This window comes from Peromyscus californicus, unplaced genomic scaffold (genome assembly GCF_007827085.1).
Source record: "Peromyscus californicus insignis strain IS unplaced genomic scaffold, ASM782708v3 Scaffold_6__1_contigs__length_162567912, whole genome shotgun sequence".
Lineage (NCBI taxonomy): Eukaryota > Metazoa > Chordata > Mammalia > Rodentia > Cricetidae > Peromyscus > Peromyscus californicus.
Genome location: NW_026294584.1, coordinates 98,977,605 through 99,000,612, shown reverse-complemented (window position 1 = coordinate 99,000,612; position 23,008 = coordinate 98,977,605). Strand labels below are relative to the sequence as shown.

The following is a 23,008-nucleotide window of genomic DNA, read 5'->3' as shown; positions in this document are numbered from 1 at the left end:
GTTGACTGCACACGTACTTGGACTTACAGTCTCCATGGACAGGACACCACTGAGCCAGTAACGGCTCTCATAATCTAAGCTGCAAAGCTAAGGTTTGAGTGGCAATGCCGGGCTGTCGGGATGGCTCAGTGGGTAAGGGCGCTTACCACCAAGTCTAATGACATGACTTTGATCTAGAGACTCACATGTGGAAGGAAAGACTGACTCTTAAGTTGTTCTCCGACCTCCACACAGATACTCGATTCCCACCCCCAAATATATAATAAAAAAATTTAAGGGCACTGCCACAAGCCAGAGAGAGAGACAGCCCAGCTCCTTATCAACACACTGATCAATGTGTGTAATCTGTCCCCAACAGCTGACTTGCTCAGTCCTCAGCTCCAGACCAGGCCCACCGCTGCTCCCTCCCGACCCACCCCCCTTGCCCGGGCTTACCAAGGATGAAGTGGTGCCACCTGGAGGGAGACAATCTCTCTGCAGCCCGCACCCAGGGCCCAGATCACCTCATGGCCGACAGGGTCCGTGGCACTCCTGCGGAAAAGCCAAAGCTCGAGTGACCCACCGTGGCGGCCTCTGTTGTCACCAAGAAGCGAGACCATGTGGTAGCTAGGGACCAAGGCATAGAAGGTGTGAGTTGTGCTTCTGGAAGGGAAGACCCACCTGTAGGTGACAGCCTGCAGGGCACGGCAGTAGCAGCTGGCCAGCCAGAGTGACCGGTCAGTGAGGATGTTGGGACAGTGGGAGATACGCAGGATCAGCAGGTTCCCACCAGCCGCCTTCAGCAGGGACTCCAGCCCTGCTTCAAGACAGCCCCTGAGGATGGGCCAAGAGGTCAGGGAGTTGCTGGTGGTCACTTCCTCATCCGGGAAGCAATCGCACTTCAACTCAGGAGCACCCACCCCACCCACCCACCCGCTGCAGGCCTCACCGGGTGCTCCGGGCATATTCCTCCTTGCTTTCCTTCTTTCCCCGCTGCCGGGGCTTCAGATTCTGTAACGTTAATGAGTGGGCCTGGGTGCACCATTGAGCCAACATCGCCAGGAACTGGGGAAGATCAAGTGATATGAACAGAGATAGACTGGACTGGCTGGAGATGGGTTAGCTCTGAGGAGGAGGCACCATGAGAGGGTAGGGAAACCAGGGCAGTGAGGGGAACAAAGACTAGACCTCTACTGCTGGTAAGAGCTGGGCTCCCAGAAGGGCAGGGGCAGGCACCTTGGAACAGACTCGGGCATTCTCAAGCAGCACCCTGGTCCAGACGGCAGGATGGCGGGCCACAAAGCGCCAGTCTCGACAGACCTCTGCAGCATGCAGCAGCGTGCGGGTATCCAGGTAGGTGAAGATACAGAAGAGGGCAGCGCGCATCTTGAGGATTTCTGGGCTGATGACCTCATTGGAGCGTGAGGGGCTACCTCTCTCCACCCGACGGCCTCGCCCACTGCCTCCCTCAGGGCGGGCTGTAGAACATGGGGGCCAAAGGAGACGGTGGGGTGTAAAAGAGCAGCTACAGGGCTGTGGGTGGGGAGCTGGGGCAAGGCAGAAGCTGCCAGGAGGGGTGAGTATGAGACCCACACTGGGGACCACCTCCCAGGGAAGACAACAGGTCCTCTGCTTTCCCCTTCTCTATAGTACCCTAAGTTTTACTAACTGGAAAAGGGTGTCTGTTGCTTTGTCACACACCCAAAACTTTTTCAGACGTGGTCTCATGTATTCCAGCCTAGCCTTGAACTCACTATGTAGCCCAGGATGACCTGGAACTTCTGATTGTCCTGCATCTGCTGCCCAAGTACTAGGATTAGAGATGTGTACCACTATGTCCAGTTTGAGGTGCTAGAGATCAAAGCCCTGGATTCTAGATGAGCATGTACTAGCTGAACTACCTCCCCAGCCCTAAACTTCCCTTTTGAGGATCACCCTGACTCTCAGCCTCTAAGCCTTCCATATAAGCACAGGGCTATTCCCCCAGGCACTTCAGAGCCCCAAATAAACGCTCGGCTCTTCTCCCCTACCCGTGATGGAATCCACCATGTACACAGACCCCCTTAAATGGAGCATCCTTGGGTCATTGCAGGCCTGGCCTGTCACACAAACCCCTGCTCCAAGCTTGAAGAGTGTTTTACAGGTAGACAAGAATAAGAGAGGTGCAGGAGCCAAGGGTCGCCACCTCCACCCTGTGTCCCCTGAGACAACCCGGCACCCCGGGGGGCTGGATTCTCTACCCACTTTCCCAGGACTTACCCGAGAGCCGGCAGCTGTTCAAGGGCCCGGCTACAGCAGGTCCAGGGCGTGGGACATCCGAGGGGCCCTCAGCCTCTGACTCAGTAGTTCGGGAGCCCACATCTGAGACGTCACCCTCCTCCCCCTCGGTGCTGTGACGGCGCGGACGGCGCTGCCAGTTCTGGATGGCCTGTCGTCGCAGGCCTGAACTACGAGGGGGCTGGGACCGCTCTGAACCACCGTTGGCGGCCTGGGCCCGCGAACCCAAGCCCCCAGGGCCACTGTCCTCCGAGGGCCCTTCCTCTGGCCGGGGCAGCTCCAGACTGTCACTGTCATAGCAGCCTGAGCTCTGGGATGCAGCTGGCACACGGCTGGAGGCCCTGGGGTGGGTGGGGGAGTGCAGAGTGAAGGCTGAGGGATACCAGATTGCCCCAACTCCCCACACTTTCCTTACCACCAGCCAAGGGGAGCCCACTGTCCTGCTTTCCAAAAGTTCCCTGAGCATGGAAAGGCAGACTGGTGACACCAGGGGGGTGGGCACAGAAGGAGACGAGCCTCTGATGGGCCAGCAGACCTTCCAGGGTGAGGGTAGGCTGTGTGGGGTGGGCCAAGGCTTACCCTGTGCTGGGAGAGGAGCCATGCCGTGAAACGGCGTATGTGCTTGGCAGAGCTGGGCCTGCGTGGTGTTCTCGCTGTAGCCCCCAGAGTGGAAGGGAAAGGAAGGATGGGCAGAGGAGGCCAGAGAAGAAGGCAATAGTCGGAGAGAGAGGAAGATGGAGAGAAGAAAAGAAGGAGAGGAGAGAGAAGAATAAAGTTGGAAAAGATGGACGAATGGACAGACAGACAGTCCAGACAGGCAGGCTCCCAAATCCCTCCCAATGCACCCACCCAGCCTCCCAGGGCCCAGCTTGTGGCTCCTAGGCTCTCATTGGCAGGAAAAAAACAGACATGGGCTTCTGAAGGCTGAGGCTATTGAAGTAGCCTTGCCACAGGGGCAGCACTCCAGCCCTGACAGAGTGGACCTCCCTCCCACTTCAGGTCTGGGGTTGCTCCTGGGGGAACAAAGGAGGCAAGCTGGGGTGGTGTGGGGGAAGGCTGTGGGGACCACAGGAGCAGGTGAGAAGCCAGGGCACGTACACACTCACCATTCTGCCTGGGCCTCTCACCCCAGGCCCTGAGGCACTGCCCCCACCTCCTCGGCCCAGGCTGGCACTGGGTGTGCTGCCACAGCTGCTGCTGATGACCTGCAGCTGGCGCTCGGCCCTGTCTGCACGCTCCAGGAGCTCCTCAATGAACTGTTGCAGCCGCAGCTTGGCACTGGCCTCCCGAGCCGCTGTCTCCTTCAGGAACTGGTCGATCTGCACCACCTCCCTGGGCCGGGAGCAGTCTCTTACCCTAGGTCCCTGGCCTGACTGCCCATTGGAGGAAAGCCTGGCAGTGGCCTAGAGTGTCTGCTCATGGTCCCATGGACAATGCCCAGCACGCAGACCCACACAATGGCAAACATACAACACAAACAGGCAGACACACAAGTCGCCACACACTCAAAACACACACAACTGGACACCCCTGTTAATACTGTAGTCAACCTGACAGAATCTAGAATCACCCAGGAGACAAACCTCTGGACACATCGGTGAGGAAGTTTCTAGATTGGGTTAACCGAGGTGTGAAGATCCACCCTAAATTTGGGTGGCACCATTCCCTGGGCTGGGTCCCAACTGAATAAAAGGTTGAAAGCATGCGGAGCAGGAGCCTCCATCTCTGTTTCCTGGCTATAGATGACCCTTGACCAGCTGCCTCCCACTCCTGAGACCACACCCTTCCTGCCATGACCCATTGTCTCCCCAAACTGTGAGCTGAAGGAAACCCTTTTTTCCTTCAAGTTGCTTTTTAAAAACGTAGTTTTACTACACGTGGCAGGAGAAATCGATCATTCAGCCACTTGTTGCTCTTGCAGAAGTCCTGAGGTTGGTTCCCAGCACCCACATACTGGCTCACAACCACCCTAACTCCATTTTCAGGGGATGTGACATCCTATTCTGACCTCTGCGGGCACCGGAGGTCATACATTCAAGCACAATACTCATACACATAAAAAAAATAGTAAAAATAAATCTAAAACAAAAATTTAATCACATCTGTGCTCCAGCACATGTGCAGAGGCTGGAGGCCAATGTGAAGGAGTCAGTTCTCTCCTTCCACCATGTGGGACCCAGCGAACAAACTGACAGCCCTTTAAACTGTACGAGGTATTTTGTCATAGCAACAAGCAAAGTAACTAAACACAACTGGTCTTCAGGGACATAGTCATGGGTATGCTCATCCTATACACAGTCACCTCCAGGCACATGTAGAGTCCCATAAGCAAAAGCAGACATCCTTCATTCCCTGTGGTCTCAATACACAGCCTCCTCACATAGTTACATGCCCAGGCATACCCTGAGAGCCTCAGGGCTATGAACACACATCCTCACTTGGTCCAATACCCAGTCCTCAGCATGTTCCTATGTATGCAATCATGCTCATTCTCAGGGCACATTCACACTCTGAAATACATTAAGAAGCATGGAGAGCCAAGCCCACCAACCCAATCAAACACACGCATGTACTCTTAGAAGTATCAAAATGCACTGAGTCACATCAACACAGACAAAAACATAAAGCATTCCTATAGTTTGCCCCAGCATCTGAGGGGTAGATAAACACGCGGCACCCTCGCAGTTACCTGCGTGTGTGTATCCTGGTATGCATTCAGCTGTTCATGCATTCGTTAAACATTTAATCCAGGTGCCGGGCGCTACTGGAGATACAGGGGAAACGTACTGAACAAAAAAAAAAGGAAATCCCTGCCTGCTTGGAACTTGGTATGACAATGAGAACAAACACAACAAATGACTCCATTTGCAGACCAGAGAAACAAGGAGGTGTCCAGAAAAGATGGCTGAGGAGGAGCAAAAGGAAAGGAAAGCTACATGTGGTGCGCGGCAATAATATCAGTATTCATGAGGCTGAGGCAGGAGTGAGAGTCTACATAGTGAGAGTCTACATCAGACACTGTGCAGATGGATCCAGGACGGTGATGAACATGAAGTTTACTGAGGACACAAAGATGGTGCTGGAGGTGGCACCCTGACCCCAGAGGGTAGGTTCGGGAACCAGAAATACAAGAAAGGGTTTCAAGAAGCCAAGAGCAAAGAATTAGAAGGTTAAGAAGCAGCAGGTTTATGGGACCTGGGAAAGATGCAATTGTGTCTGCATGCTTTTACGAAGTACAAGACGGCATGGAGAACTGGGCCAGTTCTTTGGGTAGGCTAAAGGGAAATCTGGTACAAAATTCAAGAGCTGCCTGGCCTGGCTATCGAAGGTAAAGAAACGCACGTATTCCGAGCTCCCAATTCATCACCACGACACACTCGAACCCGCTGGCACCACTATCAAGGACTCATCTTAGAACCTGTGTTCCAAAGACTGACCACATGGAGACACCCCAGGCATGGGCAGGGATTAAATGAGTAAGATCCAGAGACACCCACCCACTCGACTCCCAGGGTCTACTCACTGCTGCTTGCGGCTCAGCTCCTGTTCCTTATGCACCAGGTCCTGCTTAAGCGAGGCCAGCAGTTCCACGCTCACGTCCACCTGGCGTGAAAGCTCAGATGCGCGCTCCTCCAGCTCCTCCTTCTCGCGTCCCAGCCGTGCACTCTCCTGTCGAGCAGTCTCCAACTCTGCCGCCTTGCGCTCCAGCTCGGCCTGTAGCCGGCCCACCTGGCCGGCGATCTTCTGCTCCACCTCCTCGCTCAGCCGCTCCAGCCTCCGGTCCACCTCCAGCTTCTCCAGCGCACGGATCTTGAGGCGTGCCAAGCCCTCTTCGTAGGCGACATCGGCAGGTGATGGCGAAGCTGGCGATGCGGAGGCGGGCCCGGAACAAGGACCAGGGCCGGGCCCGGGTGGCGGCGTCGAACAGGCGGAGGATGCCACGGACTTGCGCGCGAACAACTCGCCGAGAGGGATTTCGATCTCGCGTAGTGCATAGCGCGCGGCAGGCACGAGCCCCGGCTCGGCCAGCTCCTCGCAGGGCAGGCTGGCGGGCACCAGGTCGCCAGGGAAGTGAGCCAGCGGCGCGTGGTGGTGATGATGGTGCAGCAGGTGCGGCCCCGCGGGCGCTGGCCCTGCCGCCTGCTCCTTGCCCTGGAAGGACGTGCTCTCGAAGACCTCGCGCCGGGCCCCGGGCACCGCCAGCAGGGCGGCGGGCTCAGGCGCCAGGGGGAAGCCAGAAGCTGCGGCAGCAGCCGCTGCAGCAGCGGCCGCGCCGTCGCAGATACTGTTCGTCTTGGAGAGGATGTAGAGCGTCTCGTAGGTGTGGCTGTATTCCAGGTGCGCGCGCAGTGACGACAGGCTCCGGAAGCGCTTATGCTCCCCGCAGCGCGGGCACCGGTATGGTAAGTCCAGCGAGGCCATGGCCCCGCCGCCTTCGGTGCACGCCGGCTCCACCGCGGCCGCCTCACCGGTCAGCCGGGCGCGCTCATGGGGGGCCGCGGGTGGGCCCGGCCTGCGGGATCAGGACGGCTCTGGTCACCAATAGCCAGGGCCCAGGAGGCTAGAAGAGAGAACGTGAGGCTCAGCAACCTGCTAGCCGCACCCCCACCTGCCACTCCCAGGTCCAGCAATCCTGTACCCTGGCTCTATGAATATGCCTAGGATGGAGGGCTCTGGGACCTGTGCTCTAGAGTGCGACTTCTCGCTGGAAGTGGAGGGACTACGGTCCTCCAGGTGTGGCCAGGCTGACCTCCTGCCTTTCAAGTGCTGAAATTCCTAGGGCTAGATTTGTTTTTTTCAATGTTTGTTTTGGAAGGCTGGAGAGATGGCCTCGCACTTAAGAGCACTTGTTGCTCTTGCAGAGGACCTGGGTTTGGGTCCCAGAACACACCTAATGGTTCCCAACCATTCTAATTCCAGGGAATCCGTGGCCTTCCTCTGACCTCCCGGGCACCAGGCAAACACATGGTGCACATGCAGGCAAAACACTCATACACACAAAATAAACTTTTTAAAATGTTTAAGGAATGTTTGATTTAAAAAAAAAAAGTTGCTTCCCAGTGGGGCAGGTGCCAAGAGGATGAGACCTTCAGGATTATCCTTATCTACAGAAAGAGGTACAGCTAGCCTGATCTACTTGAGACTCTGCATCATAGAAACAAACATGAATTATTATTGTTGTTGCTGAGTTCTTTGTTGATAGAGTGTTTAATACAGGATCTTAGTCCCTAGACTTGCTGGCCTGGAACTCACAGTGTAACTCAGGTTGGCTTCAGACCTTCAGGAATTCACTGAAGTGCTGGGATTACAGGGATGAGCCACTGTGCCTGGCTTAAAGGAATTTTTTTAAAAAAATTATTAAAGGAGCCAGGAGGTGGTGGTGCAGGCCATTAATCCTTGCACTCGGGAGGCTGAGGCAGGCGGATCTCTGTGAGTTCGAGGCCAGCCTGGTCTACAGAGTGAGTTCCACAACAGCCAGGGCAACACAGAGAAACCCTGTCTCAAAAAACAGAACAAAAAAAAAATTAAAGGAATAATTTTTTTTTTTTTTTTTTTTTTTTTTTTTTTTTTTTTTTTTTTGGTTTTTCGAGACAGGGTTTCTCTGTGTAGCTTTGCGCCTTTCCTGGAACTCACTTGGTAGTCCAGGCTGGCCTCGAACTCACAGAGATCCACCCGGCTCTGCCTCCCGAGTGCTGGGATTAAAGGCGTGCGCCACCACCGCCCGGCTTAAAGGAATAATTTTAATTACAATGATTCCTGACCTAGAAAAAAGTGCCAAGCACTGTTCCACAGCAGAATGGGATTCCGGTGTGGTGGCATAGATCTTTAATCCCAGCACTCAGTGGGCCAAGCCAGGTGAATTGCCAAGTGAAGATTGTTACAGAATTAAGAAGATTCCAATCAAGAAAACAGTAGAATGGAGTAATTGTATATTCATAATGGACTGCTACTCTGTAGTAAGAAAGGAACCAGTATCCATAACAACAGATGAATATGTTTAGTATTATGGGAAGGAAGCCAAACAGAACATACTGCAAGATTCCAGAGTTGGACGGCAAGAACAGACCAAACGGATGGAGACACAAGTCAGAACAGAGGCTTGTGTCTCCAGTGAATTGGGAAGGGGCAGGAAGGAACCTCGTCTGCTGTCAAGAGTGTTCTGTAGCTTAACCGGGGGTTGTGTTTCTGTATGCCGGTGTGGACACAATCATCAAGACATGTATACAAACCCTGGGGTGTTCCATGTACCCTAGCGCATGTATGTGACATCTAAGAAGGTTCTCAAGCAGATGCTTAATTTTCATCGGAGGGAGACCTCAGCCATCATGCAGGCTGAACCACTAGAAGCAAGATGCTCACCTAGCTATGATGCTGTAGGTGGCCCTGATCCTGTGCCTGCCCGTTCCAGGCACTGCCTCCAATGGGCGTTCCTGCCCTTCCCCCCAAGGGCCCTGTGATCTTTCCTCAACCATTCCTGGCAAGGAGCCCACCCATTCTTCCACCCAGTCTCCCTCGGCCCATCCTCCCACCTGTGGCTTCTTCCCCTCTTGTGACTTTTCCACTCCTCTCTCACCTACTCGCCTTCTTCAACTGCCTGAATTCAGGCTTCGTGCACCTCTGAGGACAACCCAGTTGTCATCAAGCTCTTCAGCACTTTGTCTGTCGGTGGGTGCCTAACTGTTCCATCCTCACAGGCTGCCTCGATACTGCCCAGGGTGGACGTTCCTCAGGGTTCTGTGACTTTCTGCTCTTAGTTGATTCCAGCCTCTTTGTGGGGTAATCCCCATTGCCTCTCTGTTCCCACTGACTCCTACCTTGAGGCTTCTCTCAGCTCCACCTCTCCTTCCTGAGGGGCTCCAGAGGGTCCTGCTTGCCTTGTGCCATCTCCTCAGGGATGTAGAGACCTCTCTTCCCATGGCCACCCAGTGCCTAGCTTCCTCCTCCTATCAGCACTCCGCTTGGATCTTGGGGAGCCTGCCTTCCTTTCCCACTGTTTTCAGTTCCTCCACGTGGATTGGGGCATATGATCAATTCCCCTTCTTCACTTACACTGGGTCTGTGTTCTTTGTACTGGGGGAAAATCTAACTAAGAAATGAAAGATAAAGATGGTTTCCTTTTTCAAATAATAGACCCCGTGGTAGTTAGTGGCTTTTCCCCTTTACATTTAATCCATTTATTTTGTGTGGGGTGGATGATCATGCCATGGCACACATGTGGAGGTCAGAGGTTAACCTGTGGGAGTCAGTTCTTCCTTCCACCATATGGAAGCCAGGATCAAACTCTTTACCTGCTAAGCACCTTCCCCACTGAGCCATATCCCTGGCCCTCTGATGGTCAGTGTTGTCTCCTTCACAGACTCTAGAATCATCTTGGAAATGGGCCTCTGGGGAATTTTGATTTCAGTTGTTGAGGTGGAAAAATCTGCCCACTGTGGGTGGCATCATTCTCTGACTAGGGTTGTGTGCGTACATTGAAAAAGAACTGAGCAGCAGCTTGCCTTCAATGCCCTGCTTCTTGCTTCTGCAATGAACAGCTGCTTCAGGCTCCTGCTGCCTTGACTCCCCAACCATGATGGACTGCACCTTGAACTTCAAGCTAAAATAAACCCTTTCTCCCATAAGTTATTTTTGTTAAGAGTAGTTTATTACAACATCAAGGAAAGAAATTAAGATAGGGGAGTGTAAAACAGTACCACTTCCCTCATTCCCCAGTCAAAAGTTGGTGGACACACCCCTTTAATCCCAACACTCAAAAGCAGAAGCAGCCAGATCTCTGTTGAGTTAGCGGCCAACTGGTCTACCTAGTGAGCTCCAGGTCAGCCAAGGCTACACAGTAAGACCTTGCCTCAAACTACAAAGAAACAAAAAGTTAGTGAACGCTGTCACAATAGCAAATCCACTGATTAAACTGTCATTCACAGCCCCTGGAGCTGAGGTCATGTCCCCACAAAGACTGCTACATTAGCAGAAAAATGTTAGGATATTGTTAGGTGCTATGGTCTTCCCTGTGGCCCCTTTAGTAAAGTCAAACAGGACCCACTTCAGCCAAGCTCAAAGCAGAAGGAGTAACTAGCTTGCCTGGAGAGGCCCTTCTGCCTGGGGCCAGTAATCTAATATGGCTGAGAGATAATGAAGAGCCAGTTCTTAGCTTTAAACTAAAGTGAACTCAAGCAAAGAGAGAAGGCAGGGAACTCAGAGGAAGGACAGTCGGGGGGCCTGCCTGCTCTTGACTCCTCTGGCCCTCCTGTGTCCTCTCCATGGAAACGCCCATTATAAGCAGTCTTTTGTGTGTGTTGAGGGGATGCAGCTTGAATAGGAAGGGGCCAAGGAGCTAGGGGCCTGCATTGCCCCTTGGCAGAGGCCCTGGCTGGAGCTCTCCTTCCAAGCCTGGGCTCCTACAATGAGTGGCACAAGGGAAGCTGTTGCTAAGAGACAACTCCCATTCCCCCTCCCCACCACCATCAGGGAATCCATTCCAGAATTACAACTTCCAGTGAGGTCTCTGGCTTTGGGCAAACACTCTGGATAAAGAAGGCAAACTGATGGAAAGCCCCCCCTGAGGATCAAAGCCAGGATATTGCTAGAAAAGCCTGGAAAACAAGTTGCCAACCCCTAAGACTGTGTCCTCTCCGTCCCCAAACAGGCTTTAGCCCTTCTCTCACAAACAGCCTCAGCGCTCTAAGGATGGAGACTGCAGCGTCAGAGCAGTGGGCTGGGGAGGTCAGAGAATCCTTGCTACTAGTCAAGGTGTGGGCTGTGGACTAGGTGTTTTTCCGCCCTTCCCCTCTCCAGCTGGGGAGTTATTTTGTTCTTTCAGCTTCCAGTTTTCTCTCCATCATTCTATTCTGGCCACAGACTGCAAGACCCAGAGGACTAGATTACTGCTTAATCAGACATGGCACAATATTGTACGGGGCTGGGCGTATCTCAGGATGAGGATGTGGGCTTGCTTCTTCTGGAGACAGGACAACTAGAGTGTAAGCTGGTGATGGATGACTGCATTGGGATGAACAGGAAAAACGTTCTGGATTATTCAACTGTGAAGTAGAAAGCCATGTGTGTTTAATAAACCACTCTACTGTTCTGCCACTCTGCCCTAGGTCTTGGTTAGACTCCCAATTTTCTCTTAGAGAACTGTTTCCCGCCAACTCTGAGGTAGAGCTCACCTCAGCCCCTCGCTCCAGGGAAGCACGTGTGGTCTTACTCTGTTGTCAGAGGCCTGGCCATCTGGAGAGAAATAAACACGTTTCCCATTTCTAGTTAACACAGACACCCCATGACCTGTGTGTAGCTGGCAGGCTAGGAGCCTGGGCTTCTGGTGGCCTTACTGTCTTTTCTGTGGGACAGAAGAAAAGGACTTGTGATGTCACTTGAACAGTGACACCCACATGTGCCCAAAGCTCTTGCTCAGCACACAGCTCGTGTTGACAACATGATGTCTGTGACTGCAGCTCCCGTGTGTAGAAGCATGTGTGTGACTGTAGCTCCCATGTGCCGGAGCATGTGTGTGGAGAGCAGAGCACAACTTTCAGGAGGTGGTCCTTGCCTTTCCATTTTCTTTTCTAGTTTGTGCACACAGAAGCCCCAAGCTAATGATGAGATCACCCTTGATCGTCTCCCACCATATTCACTGAGGCAGGGTCTCTCAGTCCAACCCAGAGCTCACTGATATGCCTAGTCTTGCTAGCCAGCCTGCACTGGGGAATCCCCTCTCTCTGCCTTCTGAGGCTGGAGTTACAGGCAGGCCACCATGGCCACCCGGCCTTTCTGTGGGGGACCCAGACTTCAGTCCTCACATTTGTGTAGCCAGCACTTTAACCACGAAGCTGCCTCCCCACCTCCCACCCTATTTTAAGGCAGGTTTACTCCTTGTTTTTGTGGCTGTATAAGTCAGGCTAGCTGATCTGACAGCCTCTGGACAGGTCTCCTGTCTCCATCTTCCTCTGTGTGCTAAGAATGTTGAGATTACAGGTGTGTACAAAGACAGGCACCAATACCACACACAGAAACCTTGTGTCGAAAAAACCAAAAAGAAAAAGGAGACCCAAATCAGTGGTTCTCAACCAGTGGGTCCAGACCCCCTGGGGATCAAACGACCCTTTCACAGGGCTGCCTAAGACCATCAGAAAACACAGATATTTACATTACAACTAATAACAGTAGCAAATTACAGTTATGAAGTAACAATGAAATATTTTATGGTTGGGGGGTTCACCAAAGGGTTGCAGCATCAGGAAGGTTGAGAACCGCAGCTCTAGTGTCAAAAACCGATTTGGGACTCCCACTCACTCCCAGCAGCCTGGTTTCCTTTAACGTTGCCCGCCCTCCTCCCAGCTACACCACCCGCCATCTTGGTTTTTCTCTCTTTGGGATGCTTTCAGCCCAAACATCCTTCCATGCTTTGTGCTCTTCCAGGCCAAGGCCTGCTCACACCTGTGCTGCTGGGCTAGCCTCTGTCCGGTCTCACAGCTCCCTTTCATCCTGTGTGAGGACATGGGCCTTCCCTTTTTTTTTTTTTTTTCCTTTTTTTTTAAAAATTATTGTTTTTGTGATTTTTGAGATGCGGTCTCACTCTAGCCTAGGTTGGGCTGGCCTGCTCCTTGTGCTCTTCTTGCGTTACTGTCTAAAGTGCTGGGATAACAGGCATTTGCCTCCACACTCAGCTCCAGACCTGTCTTACGGTGGATGATTTCTGTTCAAAACTCTTTTCATGGCCCCCCCACTGCCTACCCACCACAGCCAAATTCAGCTTCCTGTCTGGCCTCTGCATGCTCTTGCAAGCTTGAAAGTGAAAACTGGCCTGGTTTCTTCACCTGAGTTTCTTTGATTGCGGAGCTCGGACACTTTCCCGCCATTTTTCAGTCACCTGTGTCTCTTTAGTGATTTGACTATACACTATGCTATTTGGGGTGGGGTCGTTTTAAATTAAACTATGTTTACTTACCTATTGTGTGTGGCTCTGCTGGAAGGGGTGCCTATCGGCCACAACACACATGGAGTCAGAGGACAATCTGTGGGAGAGATGGTTCTCGCCTTCCATGTGGGTTCTGGAGACTGAACCCAGACTGCCAGGGTTAGCAGCAAGCGCTACGGCCTACTGAGCTATCTCGACGGAGCTAGTTTTTTGAGACAGGGTCTCACCATATAGCCCAGGCTGGCCTCAAACTAGCCACAGTCCTCGTGCTTCAGCCTTACAAGTGCTGAGATTACAGCACTGTCTGTCATGCTCAGCCCAATTTTGCTCAGTTTTACATTGAACATTCATATTTCCTTATTGATCTGCAAAGGCTTTTTAGAATATTGCCCTCTTGTCCATTATGCACTACAAATATTTTTCTCAAGTATGTTGATTGGCTTTTACTTTATTTTTATTGATATGTTGAAAGTATACCTCAGTAAAATTAGAATGATTTCTGACTTTCTTGTTATGCTTGGCTGTCTGTTCCCACCAAAGGCTATAACCAATTATGCATGTGTTCTTTTAGTACTCAGGACTTAAATTTTTATGTGCATGAGTGTTTTGTCTGCATTTGTGTCTCTGCACTACCTATGTTCCTGGTGCCTACAGAGGCCAGAAGAGGGTGTTAGATTCTCCTAGAACTGGAAACAGATGGGGGCCATCATGTGGGTACTGGCAATTGAACCTAGGTCCTCTAGAAGAAGGTGCTCTTAATTACTGAACCATCTTGCCAGTCCCCATAATATATTTTAAATAAAGGTTTTATATTATTATTATTATTATTATTATTATTATTATTATTATTATTATTATTACTATTATTATTTGGTTTTTTGAGACAGGGGTTTCTCTGTGTAATAGCCCTGGCTGTCCTGGAACTCACTCTGTAGATCAGGCTGGCCTCGAACTCAGAGATCCGCCTGCCTCTGCCTCTCGAGTGCTGGGATTAAAGGCATGGGCCACCACCAGGTTTACACAAGGGTTTTAACCAAATCACCCTGCCACCACATCTGACAAAAACTGGGAACTGTGTAAATACATCAGGCTGTCCCTTTCACACTTAGATTCTGTCTCCTTTAAAAAAGATTTATGCCGGGCGGTGGTGGCGCACGCCTTTAATCCCAGCACTCGGGAGGCAGAGCCAGGCGGATCTCTGTGAGTTCGAGGCCAGCCTGGACTACCAAGTGAGTTCCAGGAAAGGCGCAAAGCTACACAGAGAAACCCTGTCTCGAAAAACCAAAAAAAATAAAAAAAAAAATAAAAAAGATTTATTTCATTTTAACTTACGTGCTGTGGGATGTTCTGTATGGCAAATGTGTTGCTGATTAGTCAATAAATAAAACACTGATTGGCCATTGACTAGGCAGGAAGTGTAGGCGGGACAAGGAGGAGAATAAAGCTGGGAAGTGGAAGGCTGAGTGAGAGAGAGAGACACTACCAGCCGCCATGATGACAAACAGCATGTGAAGATGCCGGTAAGCCACGAGCCATGTGGCAAGGTATAGATTAATGGAAATGGATTAATTTAAGCTGTAAGAACAGTTAGCAAGAAGCCTACCACGGCCATACAGTTTGTAACCAATATAAGTCTCTGTGTTTACTTGGTTGGGTCTGAGTGGCTGTGGGACTGGCGGGTGAGAGAGATTTGTCCTGACTGTGGGCCAGGCAGGAAAACTCTAGCTACACTTACGTGTTTGTGTCTGTGTGTAGGAATAAGCGTGAGAGTGTAGGGGCCCGGGGAGACCAGAAGAGAGAGGCAGAGCCTCTGGAGCTGGCGTCAAAGGGGGTGGTTATGAGCTGCCCAACATGGGAGCTAGGGACCAAACTCGGATCCTCTGGAAGGTCAGCAAGCACTCTTAGCTGACGAGCCATCTCTGCACCCACTTCTCTTTGGAGATAGGGTTTCACGTAGCCAAGGCTGGCCTTCCATTCCTGACCTCCCTGCCTCCATCTCCAAAGTGCGAAGCTGCCAGGACTTCGGTGCCACACCCGACTTAACTGGCTAAACCTCCTTCTTTCATTTTAAACAAATGTTTGGTAATTGATGTTGGCGAACAACTCAGCTGGGAAAGCACATGTCTCACATACACAAGCACCGGGTTCAATTCCCAGCACCACGTCAAAAATCTAAAGCCATGAAATGCTTAGTAATTGTGCCGGTATCACTGTCCTCTAAGTATACTGAAATCTAAAGACTAGCCAATAGAAGTAAATTCAAAAAATGGCTTTCTAGAAAACATCAATAATAGATAGATAGATAGATAGATAGATAGATAGATAGATAGGACAAGAACACATATATAACACTATAACGAGAAGAGGGATGTGACTTGCATGCAGATATTTTTTTTTCAATTATGGAAATACTACTAGGTATAACTCTTGGCTCAAAATCTTGAAAATCTGAATGAGCTGAATGCTTTCCTAGAAAAATATAAAACTTCAAACTGACTGGATAAGAAACAGAAGACCTTAAACAGGCATGGTGGCACATGCCTGTATCCCAGCACTCAGGAGGCAGAGGTAGGAGCATCTCTGTGAGTTCAAGGCCAGCCTGATCTACAGAGCAAACTCCAGAACAGCCAGGGCTACACAGAGAAACCCTCTCTCCAAAAACAAACAAACAAAAAAAAAAAAAAAAAAAAAAAAGAGAAAAGAAAAAGAAACAGAAGACCTGAATAGATTCGCTATCACAGGCAAGACAGACGAAGCTGGCCATTGTGGAGAATTCCTCTGAAATTGAAACATTCTATCCTGGGGGGAGGCTTTAAGCTAGAAGGCGAAAAACTCAAAATAGCTCCAGCAAGTCTGAAACTGACCAGATTCATTAGGCCCCTCCCTCCCAGAATAAACAAGGAAAACCGCTGAGTCACTCTCAGACAAGCTGAGCTCAAAGACCCGGAGACCCCACCAGCTGCCTGCCAGAAGCAGAAACCAGCTGTGCTGTCTGGAAGACGTTTAGACCAACTGAGTCACTTGGAAAAGACACTCTGCAGCCTGTGGAGCTGCCTGCAGGCTGTGGAGCACGCTCCGGTGCCCCAGCTTTGCGAGCTGTCACTCAGGCTGGGGTGGGCTTTGGTGATGCAGCTGTCTGAGTCATTTTTGCTCCTGTAAGTGACCCCTCACCCATATTCTGTAAGTAACCCCAATAAAACTCATTGCTTCACCAAGTTGGACTTGGGTGGTATCCATACTTTGATCTGTTGCTGGCTCCCTATCAGGGGTGAGTAGACGTGTATAGTGTCTCCCCAAGAAAAGTTTGTCACACAACAGTGGGCCTGAGATCCCAAGTTCACATACCCAGCTGGTGGGGAGCCGGGCTGTTCGGACCTGCAAAGGGCAGCAGCCTCCTAAGCGTGCTTCCAACCCTCTCCCTGTCCCTGCCCACTCTTGAAGAACATTTTTTTTTCAGCCTTCATAGCACCCTACTAGCCAGGCTCCAAGAAATCAAGGAGAGGGTAAAGCCTGGGAGTGGCAGGCCTGTGGGTGAGCACCTGGGTGGGTGAGAACAGGGGCTACTCATATCCCAGTAGCTCTTTACCCCAGCAGACACTCCGAAGCTGCCCTCCACCTGCTGCACCCCAGAAATGACTGTGAATCGTTCTTGAGAATATTCCTGTCTAGACTTTGCACACCTCCGCATGAGTGTGAAGCTTTCTCTGAATGCAAGCAAGAAGGTGATAGGGGGTTGGGAAGACGGCTCAGCGGGTAAGCGCTAGCCGGGCAAGTGTGAAGATCAGAGTTCAGATCCCCAGAAACCCCCATAAATGCCTGGCGGGCATGGCTGCCTGCCTGTGATGCCAGCATCAGAAGGCAGACACACAGGTTCCCCAGAGCAAGTTGGGTTTCAAGACCAGACACCAGACAGCTCCAGGTTTGAAAAAGTCTGCCTCAGTTTCTAAGGTGAAAGAGTGATGGGGATGACTCTTAACAGCAACCAACTTTGGACCATTGCATGTGGGCATGCGCACACATACCTGAATGACACACATACAAAAATGTACACATACGCAAACACACACACACACACACACACACACACACACACACACACGAACAAAGGGGGAAAAGGTGATGGAAGGTAGTGTGGGACGAGAAAAAGAAAAAAAATGACAATCGAGTTTCATCATCTATTTCGATTCCAGCCTGTCTGTACTCTGTACTCTGAGCCCCGGGGGGAGACTAGTCAGATCCTCATTTGTGCTCTGGTTCTCCCAACTTAACAACTACTGCAGCCCTGAGAACCGCCCCCCACCCCCGTTTCTGCCTGGCTCTATCCCTTGCCACACTGCTTCTCTCATCCAAAAACGCCGCCGATCTCAGGGTGCCTTTCTATCCAAGCCCAACTTAAGGTTTTCTTTGGCTAGGATTCCACAGGCTGAACTCACTGGAGGGATTTTACTCGTTTATTATTTATTTATTACGTTTAGGCTTTCAGGCCCATCTCAGCGGAGTGTCTCCAATCAGTCTCACCTGTGGCCACTGCAGACGCACGGGCGGTCTCACTCTGTGGCGTCCGCTGCTGAGTCCTGCAGCAGACATTATTACTTCAACTGCTCACTATGTGGTCATGGCAGCATCTCTGCTTTTCTTCGGTGAGCTGCCCCTTCACACTCCACGTGCCTCTGGCAGGCCTACCATATGCCTAGGAAGTGGAGACATGACCTAGTCCCACTTCCTTGGTTATAGTGACTGACCCAGGAATGGGTATGTACATTCCTCAAACCGAGCCACTGGGGTCCTTCACTGGGAAATGGGGGGAGGGGTGCCCCTTTCCTTTTGTGGTCACATGCTAGGATGAAGCACTCTAAGAAACTGTGCACTCTCCACTGAAGTATGGATGAGAAAAAGGACGTCAGTGGCTCAGACTGCCTGACCACACAGAGGAAGTCCATGCATGGAGGGAAAAACATGCAAACACCCAATGAGGTGGAGCCAGGAGCTGGAGGGTCAGCCCCACTTTCCTGAGAACCTGGATGCAGTTATGCCAAAGGCCCATTCATCTACCCTCCTCATAGTTACCGGAAGTGTGAAGATATTTTATCGTTGAAAATAAAACTGGGGGCTGGTGAGATGCACAGCAGATAAAGGTTCTTGTCACCAAGCCTGATAACCCGAGTTTGATCCCCAGGACCCACATATGGAACTGTCCTCTGACCTCTCTCTTCTACGGCCGTAGTACATATATGTATACACACACAACACACACAAAATAATGTAATTTAAAAACTAAATAACATTGGATTTACCACTTATAATAAAACCCTCTTCTCTAAGCCGGGCAGTGGTGGCATACACCTTTAATACCAGCACTCCGGAGGAAGAGGCAGGAGGATCCTTTGAGTTCGATGCCAGCCTGGGCTACTGATTGAGTTCCAGGAAAGGCTCCAAAACTACACAGAGAAACCCTGTCTTGAAAACCCAAACCAAACCAAAACAAAACGAAACCATCCCTCTTCTTACCTAATCAATCAGTCTACACTTCTTACCTAAGCTGTAGTTAAACATGAATTCATTCTGTGTCCACTTACTGAGCAACTGTTCAGCGCCATGCACTACACGGGTGTTGTGCTAGGCATATGCATGTCACACAGATAAACAAGATCCAGTCCTTTCCTCCAAGTAGCTGGTGATGTCCTGAGGCAAACTTGGGTAGAAGATGATATGGTCAAAACAGTATGGGAGATGAACAGAAATCTCTGTGATTAAGAGCACACACTGCTCTTACAGAGGACCTAAATTCAATCCCCAGTACCCACTTCAGGTAGCTCATAACCACATCTAACTGTGGCTCCAGGGGCTCTGATGATCTCTTCTGACCTAAAGGAAAATGCAAACCCCACATCCACATAATTAAAAGAGTTGGGTACGGTGGCACAAGCCTTTAATCCTGGTGTCTGGGAGGTAGAGGCAGGTGGATCTCTGTGAGTTCAAAAATCAGCCTGTTTTACATAGCAAGGTCCAGGCCAGCCAGGGCTACAGAGTGAGACCCTGTCTCAAAACAGAACAAAACAAAAACCAAAAAGCAAACAAACAAAAAAACCGGGGGCAGGGGCTGAAGGGATGGTTCAGTAGTTAACAGCACTTGTTGCTCTTCCAAAGGACCCGATGGAGGCTCACAACTGTCTGTAACTCCAGTTCCAAGGATTCTGAAGCTTGCTTTTGGCCTCCACAGACACATGTAGTGCATATATACAGACATACGTGCAGGCAAAACATGCATGTACTTAGTAATAATTGTAATACAAAACAAACATAAAGCTATTTGGACCTTTGCAGTATGTAGCCTGAAATACATTATTGGGGATAGTAAGATCATTCAGTGGGTAAAGATACGTGCTACAATCCTGATAACTGGGGTCCACATGGTGGACTTTCCACATGGTGGAAAGAGAAAATGGACTCCCACAAGTTGTCCATATGCACATCCAATTGCATGCGCCTACACACAAATGAGTGCAATTAAAAAAATTAAACACATTACTGGCCAGATGTAGTGTCAATGCCTGTAACCCCAGCAGTTTCAAGGCAGAGGCAGAAGGATTATGAGTTTAAAGTCATTTACAGCTACATAGCAAGTTTGAGGTCAGCCAAAGCTACATAAAAACATGTCTCGGGCTGGAGAGATGGCTCAACGGTTGGGAGCACTGGCTGCTCTTCCAGAGGTCCTGAGTTCAATTCCCAGCAACCACATGGTGGCTCACAACCATCTGTAATGGGATCTGGCACCCTCTTCTGGCCGTGCAGGCAGAACACTGTATACATAATAAATAAATCTTTAAAAAAAAAAAAAAAAAAAACATGTCTCAAAATTTTATTTAACTTAAACGTTAAAAAAAATTAGGCTTAAATTGGGCAGTGGGTGGTGAATGATTTTAATCCTGGCACTTGGGAGGCAGAGGCAGGTGGATCTCTGAGTTCAAGGCCAGCCTGGTCTACAGGGCAAGTTTCAGGACAGCCAGGACTACACAAAGAAACCCTGTCTTGAAAAAAAAACAAAACAAAACAAAAACAAACAACAACAACAAAAACAACCGAACAAAAAATTAGGCTTACTTATTTCTACTTTATGTGTATGAGTGTTTTGCCTGAATATGTATCAGTGCACCAAGTGTGTGCGGAATCCTTGGAGGGCAGAAGAGAGCATCAGACCCCCTGGAACTGCAGTTGTGATGGTGTGAGCCACCATGTGGGTGGGTTCTCTGCAAGAGCAACAAGCACTCTTAACATTTAGTCATCTCTCCAGCCCCACACAGACACATTAAAAAAAAATAATACTGGAAAAGCAAGCCCAGGGTGGCAATGTAGAGAAAGAAAAGAGGGAGGTGGAGGGGAAAATGGAACCTTCAAGAGACAGAGGAGAGAGAGAAGAGCCAAGAACTTCTCGGGAACCAACAGCAGAAACAGGAGTTCCAGCCGGAAACTTGGGGAGGTGCGGATGTAATCTGGAAGGAGTGGGCAAGCTCACACTGGCCTGGAGCTGAGGAGGGCCCACTGGGGACTGCTAAGATGGCTGCTTGAATGAGCCTGGCTGCTGTGGGCATGGCACTGAGTGGACAGGAGTTCCCTGTGCTGAGGCAGTGTGGGAGAATCCAGGAGCATTTTTTTAAGATTAGAGAATGAACATCTTAGAGATAACCCACTTCCGTAGGTCAGAGATACAAATAAGGTCTTGGGCCTGAAGCCACGCTAAGGTGCCCTTTCCTTTCTCCTTCCCTCTTCTTCTTCCTCCTCTTTTTCCCTTTAAACTCAAAATGAATTTAGAAGGAATCAGTAGAGAATGAAATGGGTTCTGTCTCAGCGGCTAACACTAAACTCACAATTCCAATGTACACACTACAAAACCGGCCTCTCCTACAATTCTCAACCAACAGCCGCATTATCTGCTCAGCACCCTGGACAGCGACTCGCCTCTGGGCTCTCTCTTCTGTCCACCCTTGTCCACACGATCTGCTATGGTTGACTTCCTTTTCCTGTAGGCACGGCTGCCGTGCAGACCTCGATCCTCATCTGTGTGGACTCTAACTCACTCATCTGACAATCCTCATGACTTCTGAAGCTTTTTGCAAGTATCTACCCAGTCATGTATGTCCCTTATAACGTAAAATAGGGGCTGTGGAGAAGGGCTTGCTTCAGGAGCATGAAGTCCTGAATTCAGATCCTCACACAAAAAGTTCAGTGTGGCAGTGTGCATCTATAATACCAGAACTGGGAAGGCAGAGACAAAAGGATCGCTGTAAATCAATGGCCATCCAGCTTAGCCAAACTAGTGAGTTCTAGGTTCAATAAGAGACCCTGGCCGGGCGGTGGTGGCGCACGCCTTTAATCCCAGCACTCGGGAGGCAGAGCCAGGAGGATCTCTGTGAGTTCGAGGCCAGCCTGGTCTCCAAAGCGAGTTCCAGGAAAGGCGCAAAGCTACACAGAGAAACCCTGTCTCAAAAAAAAAAAAAAAAAAAAAAAAAGAGACCCTGTTTGCTTTAAAAAAAGGGGGGCAGGGGAGGGGGAAGAAAAAGAAAACATCGAACACATGTACACATACACATACATGAATATATACACACATCTCTCTCACACACACCAAAAAAAAGGTAAAATAATCTCTGAAGAATGAATGGCCTCTTCCTTCTCCTTCTTTAAGATAGGTTCTTATGTAGCCCAGGCTGGTCTCAAACTTGCTGTGTAGCTGAGGACGATCTTGAATTTCCGATCCTCCTGCTTCCACCTCCTGGATGCTAGGATAGTTCTAGCAACCAAATACAGGGCTTGGTGCATGCTAGGCAAGCATCAACAGATCCCCAGCCCAGCCACTCAGAAGCGAAGTACACCTGCCATACTTGTCATCAAGGGTGGCTCATGCTGACCAGCTCTCGGCTTTGCCAGCACCAACTTTTGTCTCTGCTCCTGTTCCACATAAACTGTCAGTGAGCCCCATGAGGGTTCTGCTCCACTGGAGAGCACTGGGCCCTGTCACATCCTCAGGTCTAGCCCCATGCTGGTCTCCCTTCTTAGAACTCTGTTCTCCAACTGGTGAGTTTTGTAGACCCAGCTCAAATGCCACCTTTTCCACCCTGACACCCTCCTCCACCTCAATCCCCGGCACAGCACAAATCCTCCCTTACTATAAACTCCCAAGACAGCAGGTCCCATACCTGGGGATCATTGACCTGCACATACATCGGGTCCTTCATTACTTATATTCTGCAGGCAGAGACACTACAAATGACCATCTTCACAGAGTATGCACTAGTATATTAGTATATTAGAGGAGTTACCAAATCATAGATAAATTAGATTTCATGCAGCCAAAGCAATTTTCTAAAATGAATTTTTAGAAAGATTTATTTTGTAGGTGTGTTTTGCCTGCACGTATGTGCATTTCTGATCAGAAGAGGGCACTGAATCTCTTGGGACTGGAGTTTCAAACAGTTGTGAGTCATCGTATGAGTGCTGGGAACTGAACTCAGGTCCTCTGCAGGAGTGTCTAGTGCTCTCAACTGCTGAGCCATGTCTCCATTGCTCAACCAAGGCAAGTTTTGACACTCACCATCATGCAAGTAGAGAAACTGGCTACATCAATCCAAGAATGAACTTGTAAAGCACGATAGCTCCCTAGTCACTTACTAGGAGGTCAGAGCTCACTGTCTTCTCATTCCCATGGTCTGCTCTAGTTGAGCTGAGGTTTTGGGATCACCTGCTTTATTCTGTATGCCACATGCCCAATGCAAGTTGCCAGTCAAGCCCAGGGTCACAGGTGCCCCCAATGTAAGAAAACAGTGAACCTGTGTCTATCTA

The 23,008-nt window shown here is 50.2% G+C and overlaps 1 protein-coding gene across 2 annotated transcripts in view; it reads right to left on the bottom strand.

The window, feature by feature from the left end:
• Nucleotides 1-23,008, bottom strand: part of Fbxo41 (F-box protein 41) — a 33,015-nt gene that overhangs the window by 7,418 nt on the left and 2,589 nt on the right. Inside the window, exons 2-10 of one of the 2 annotated variants that reach the window (XM_052722046.1) lie at nucleotides 17,690-17,861; nucleotides 5,780-6,817; nucleotides 3,363-3,588; nucleotides 2,836-2,909; nucleotides 2,239-2,597; nucleotides 1,216-1,457; nucleotides 929-1,044; nucleotides 661-813; nucleotides 436-531 (exon numbers count right to left, since the gene is read on the bottom strand). In XM_052722046.1, coding sequence (XP_052578006.1) covers nucleotides 436-531; nucleotides 661-813; nucleotides 929-1,044; nucleotides 1,216-1,457; nucleotides 2,239-2,597; nucleotides 2,836-2,909; nucleotides 3,363-3,588; nucleotides 5,780-6,678 — 2,165 coding nt within the window. In that variant the 5' untranslated portion in view covers nucleotides 6,679-6,817; nucleotides 17,690-17,861. The remainder of the gene's footprint in view (nucleotides 1-435; nucleotides 532-660; nucleotides 814-928; nucleotides 1,045-1,215; nucleotides 1,458-2,238; nucleotides 2,598-2,835; nucleotides 2,910-3,362; nucleotides 3,589-5,779; nucleotides 6,818-17,689; nucleotides 17,862-23,008) is intronic. The other variant, XM_052722045.1, reaches the window with a different exon arrangement.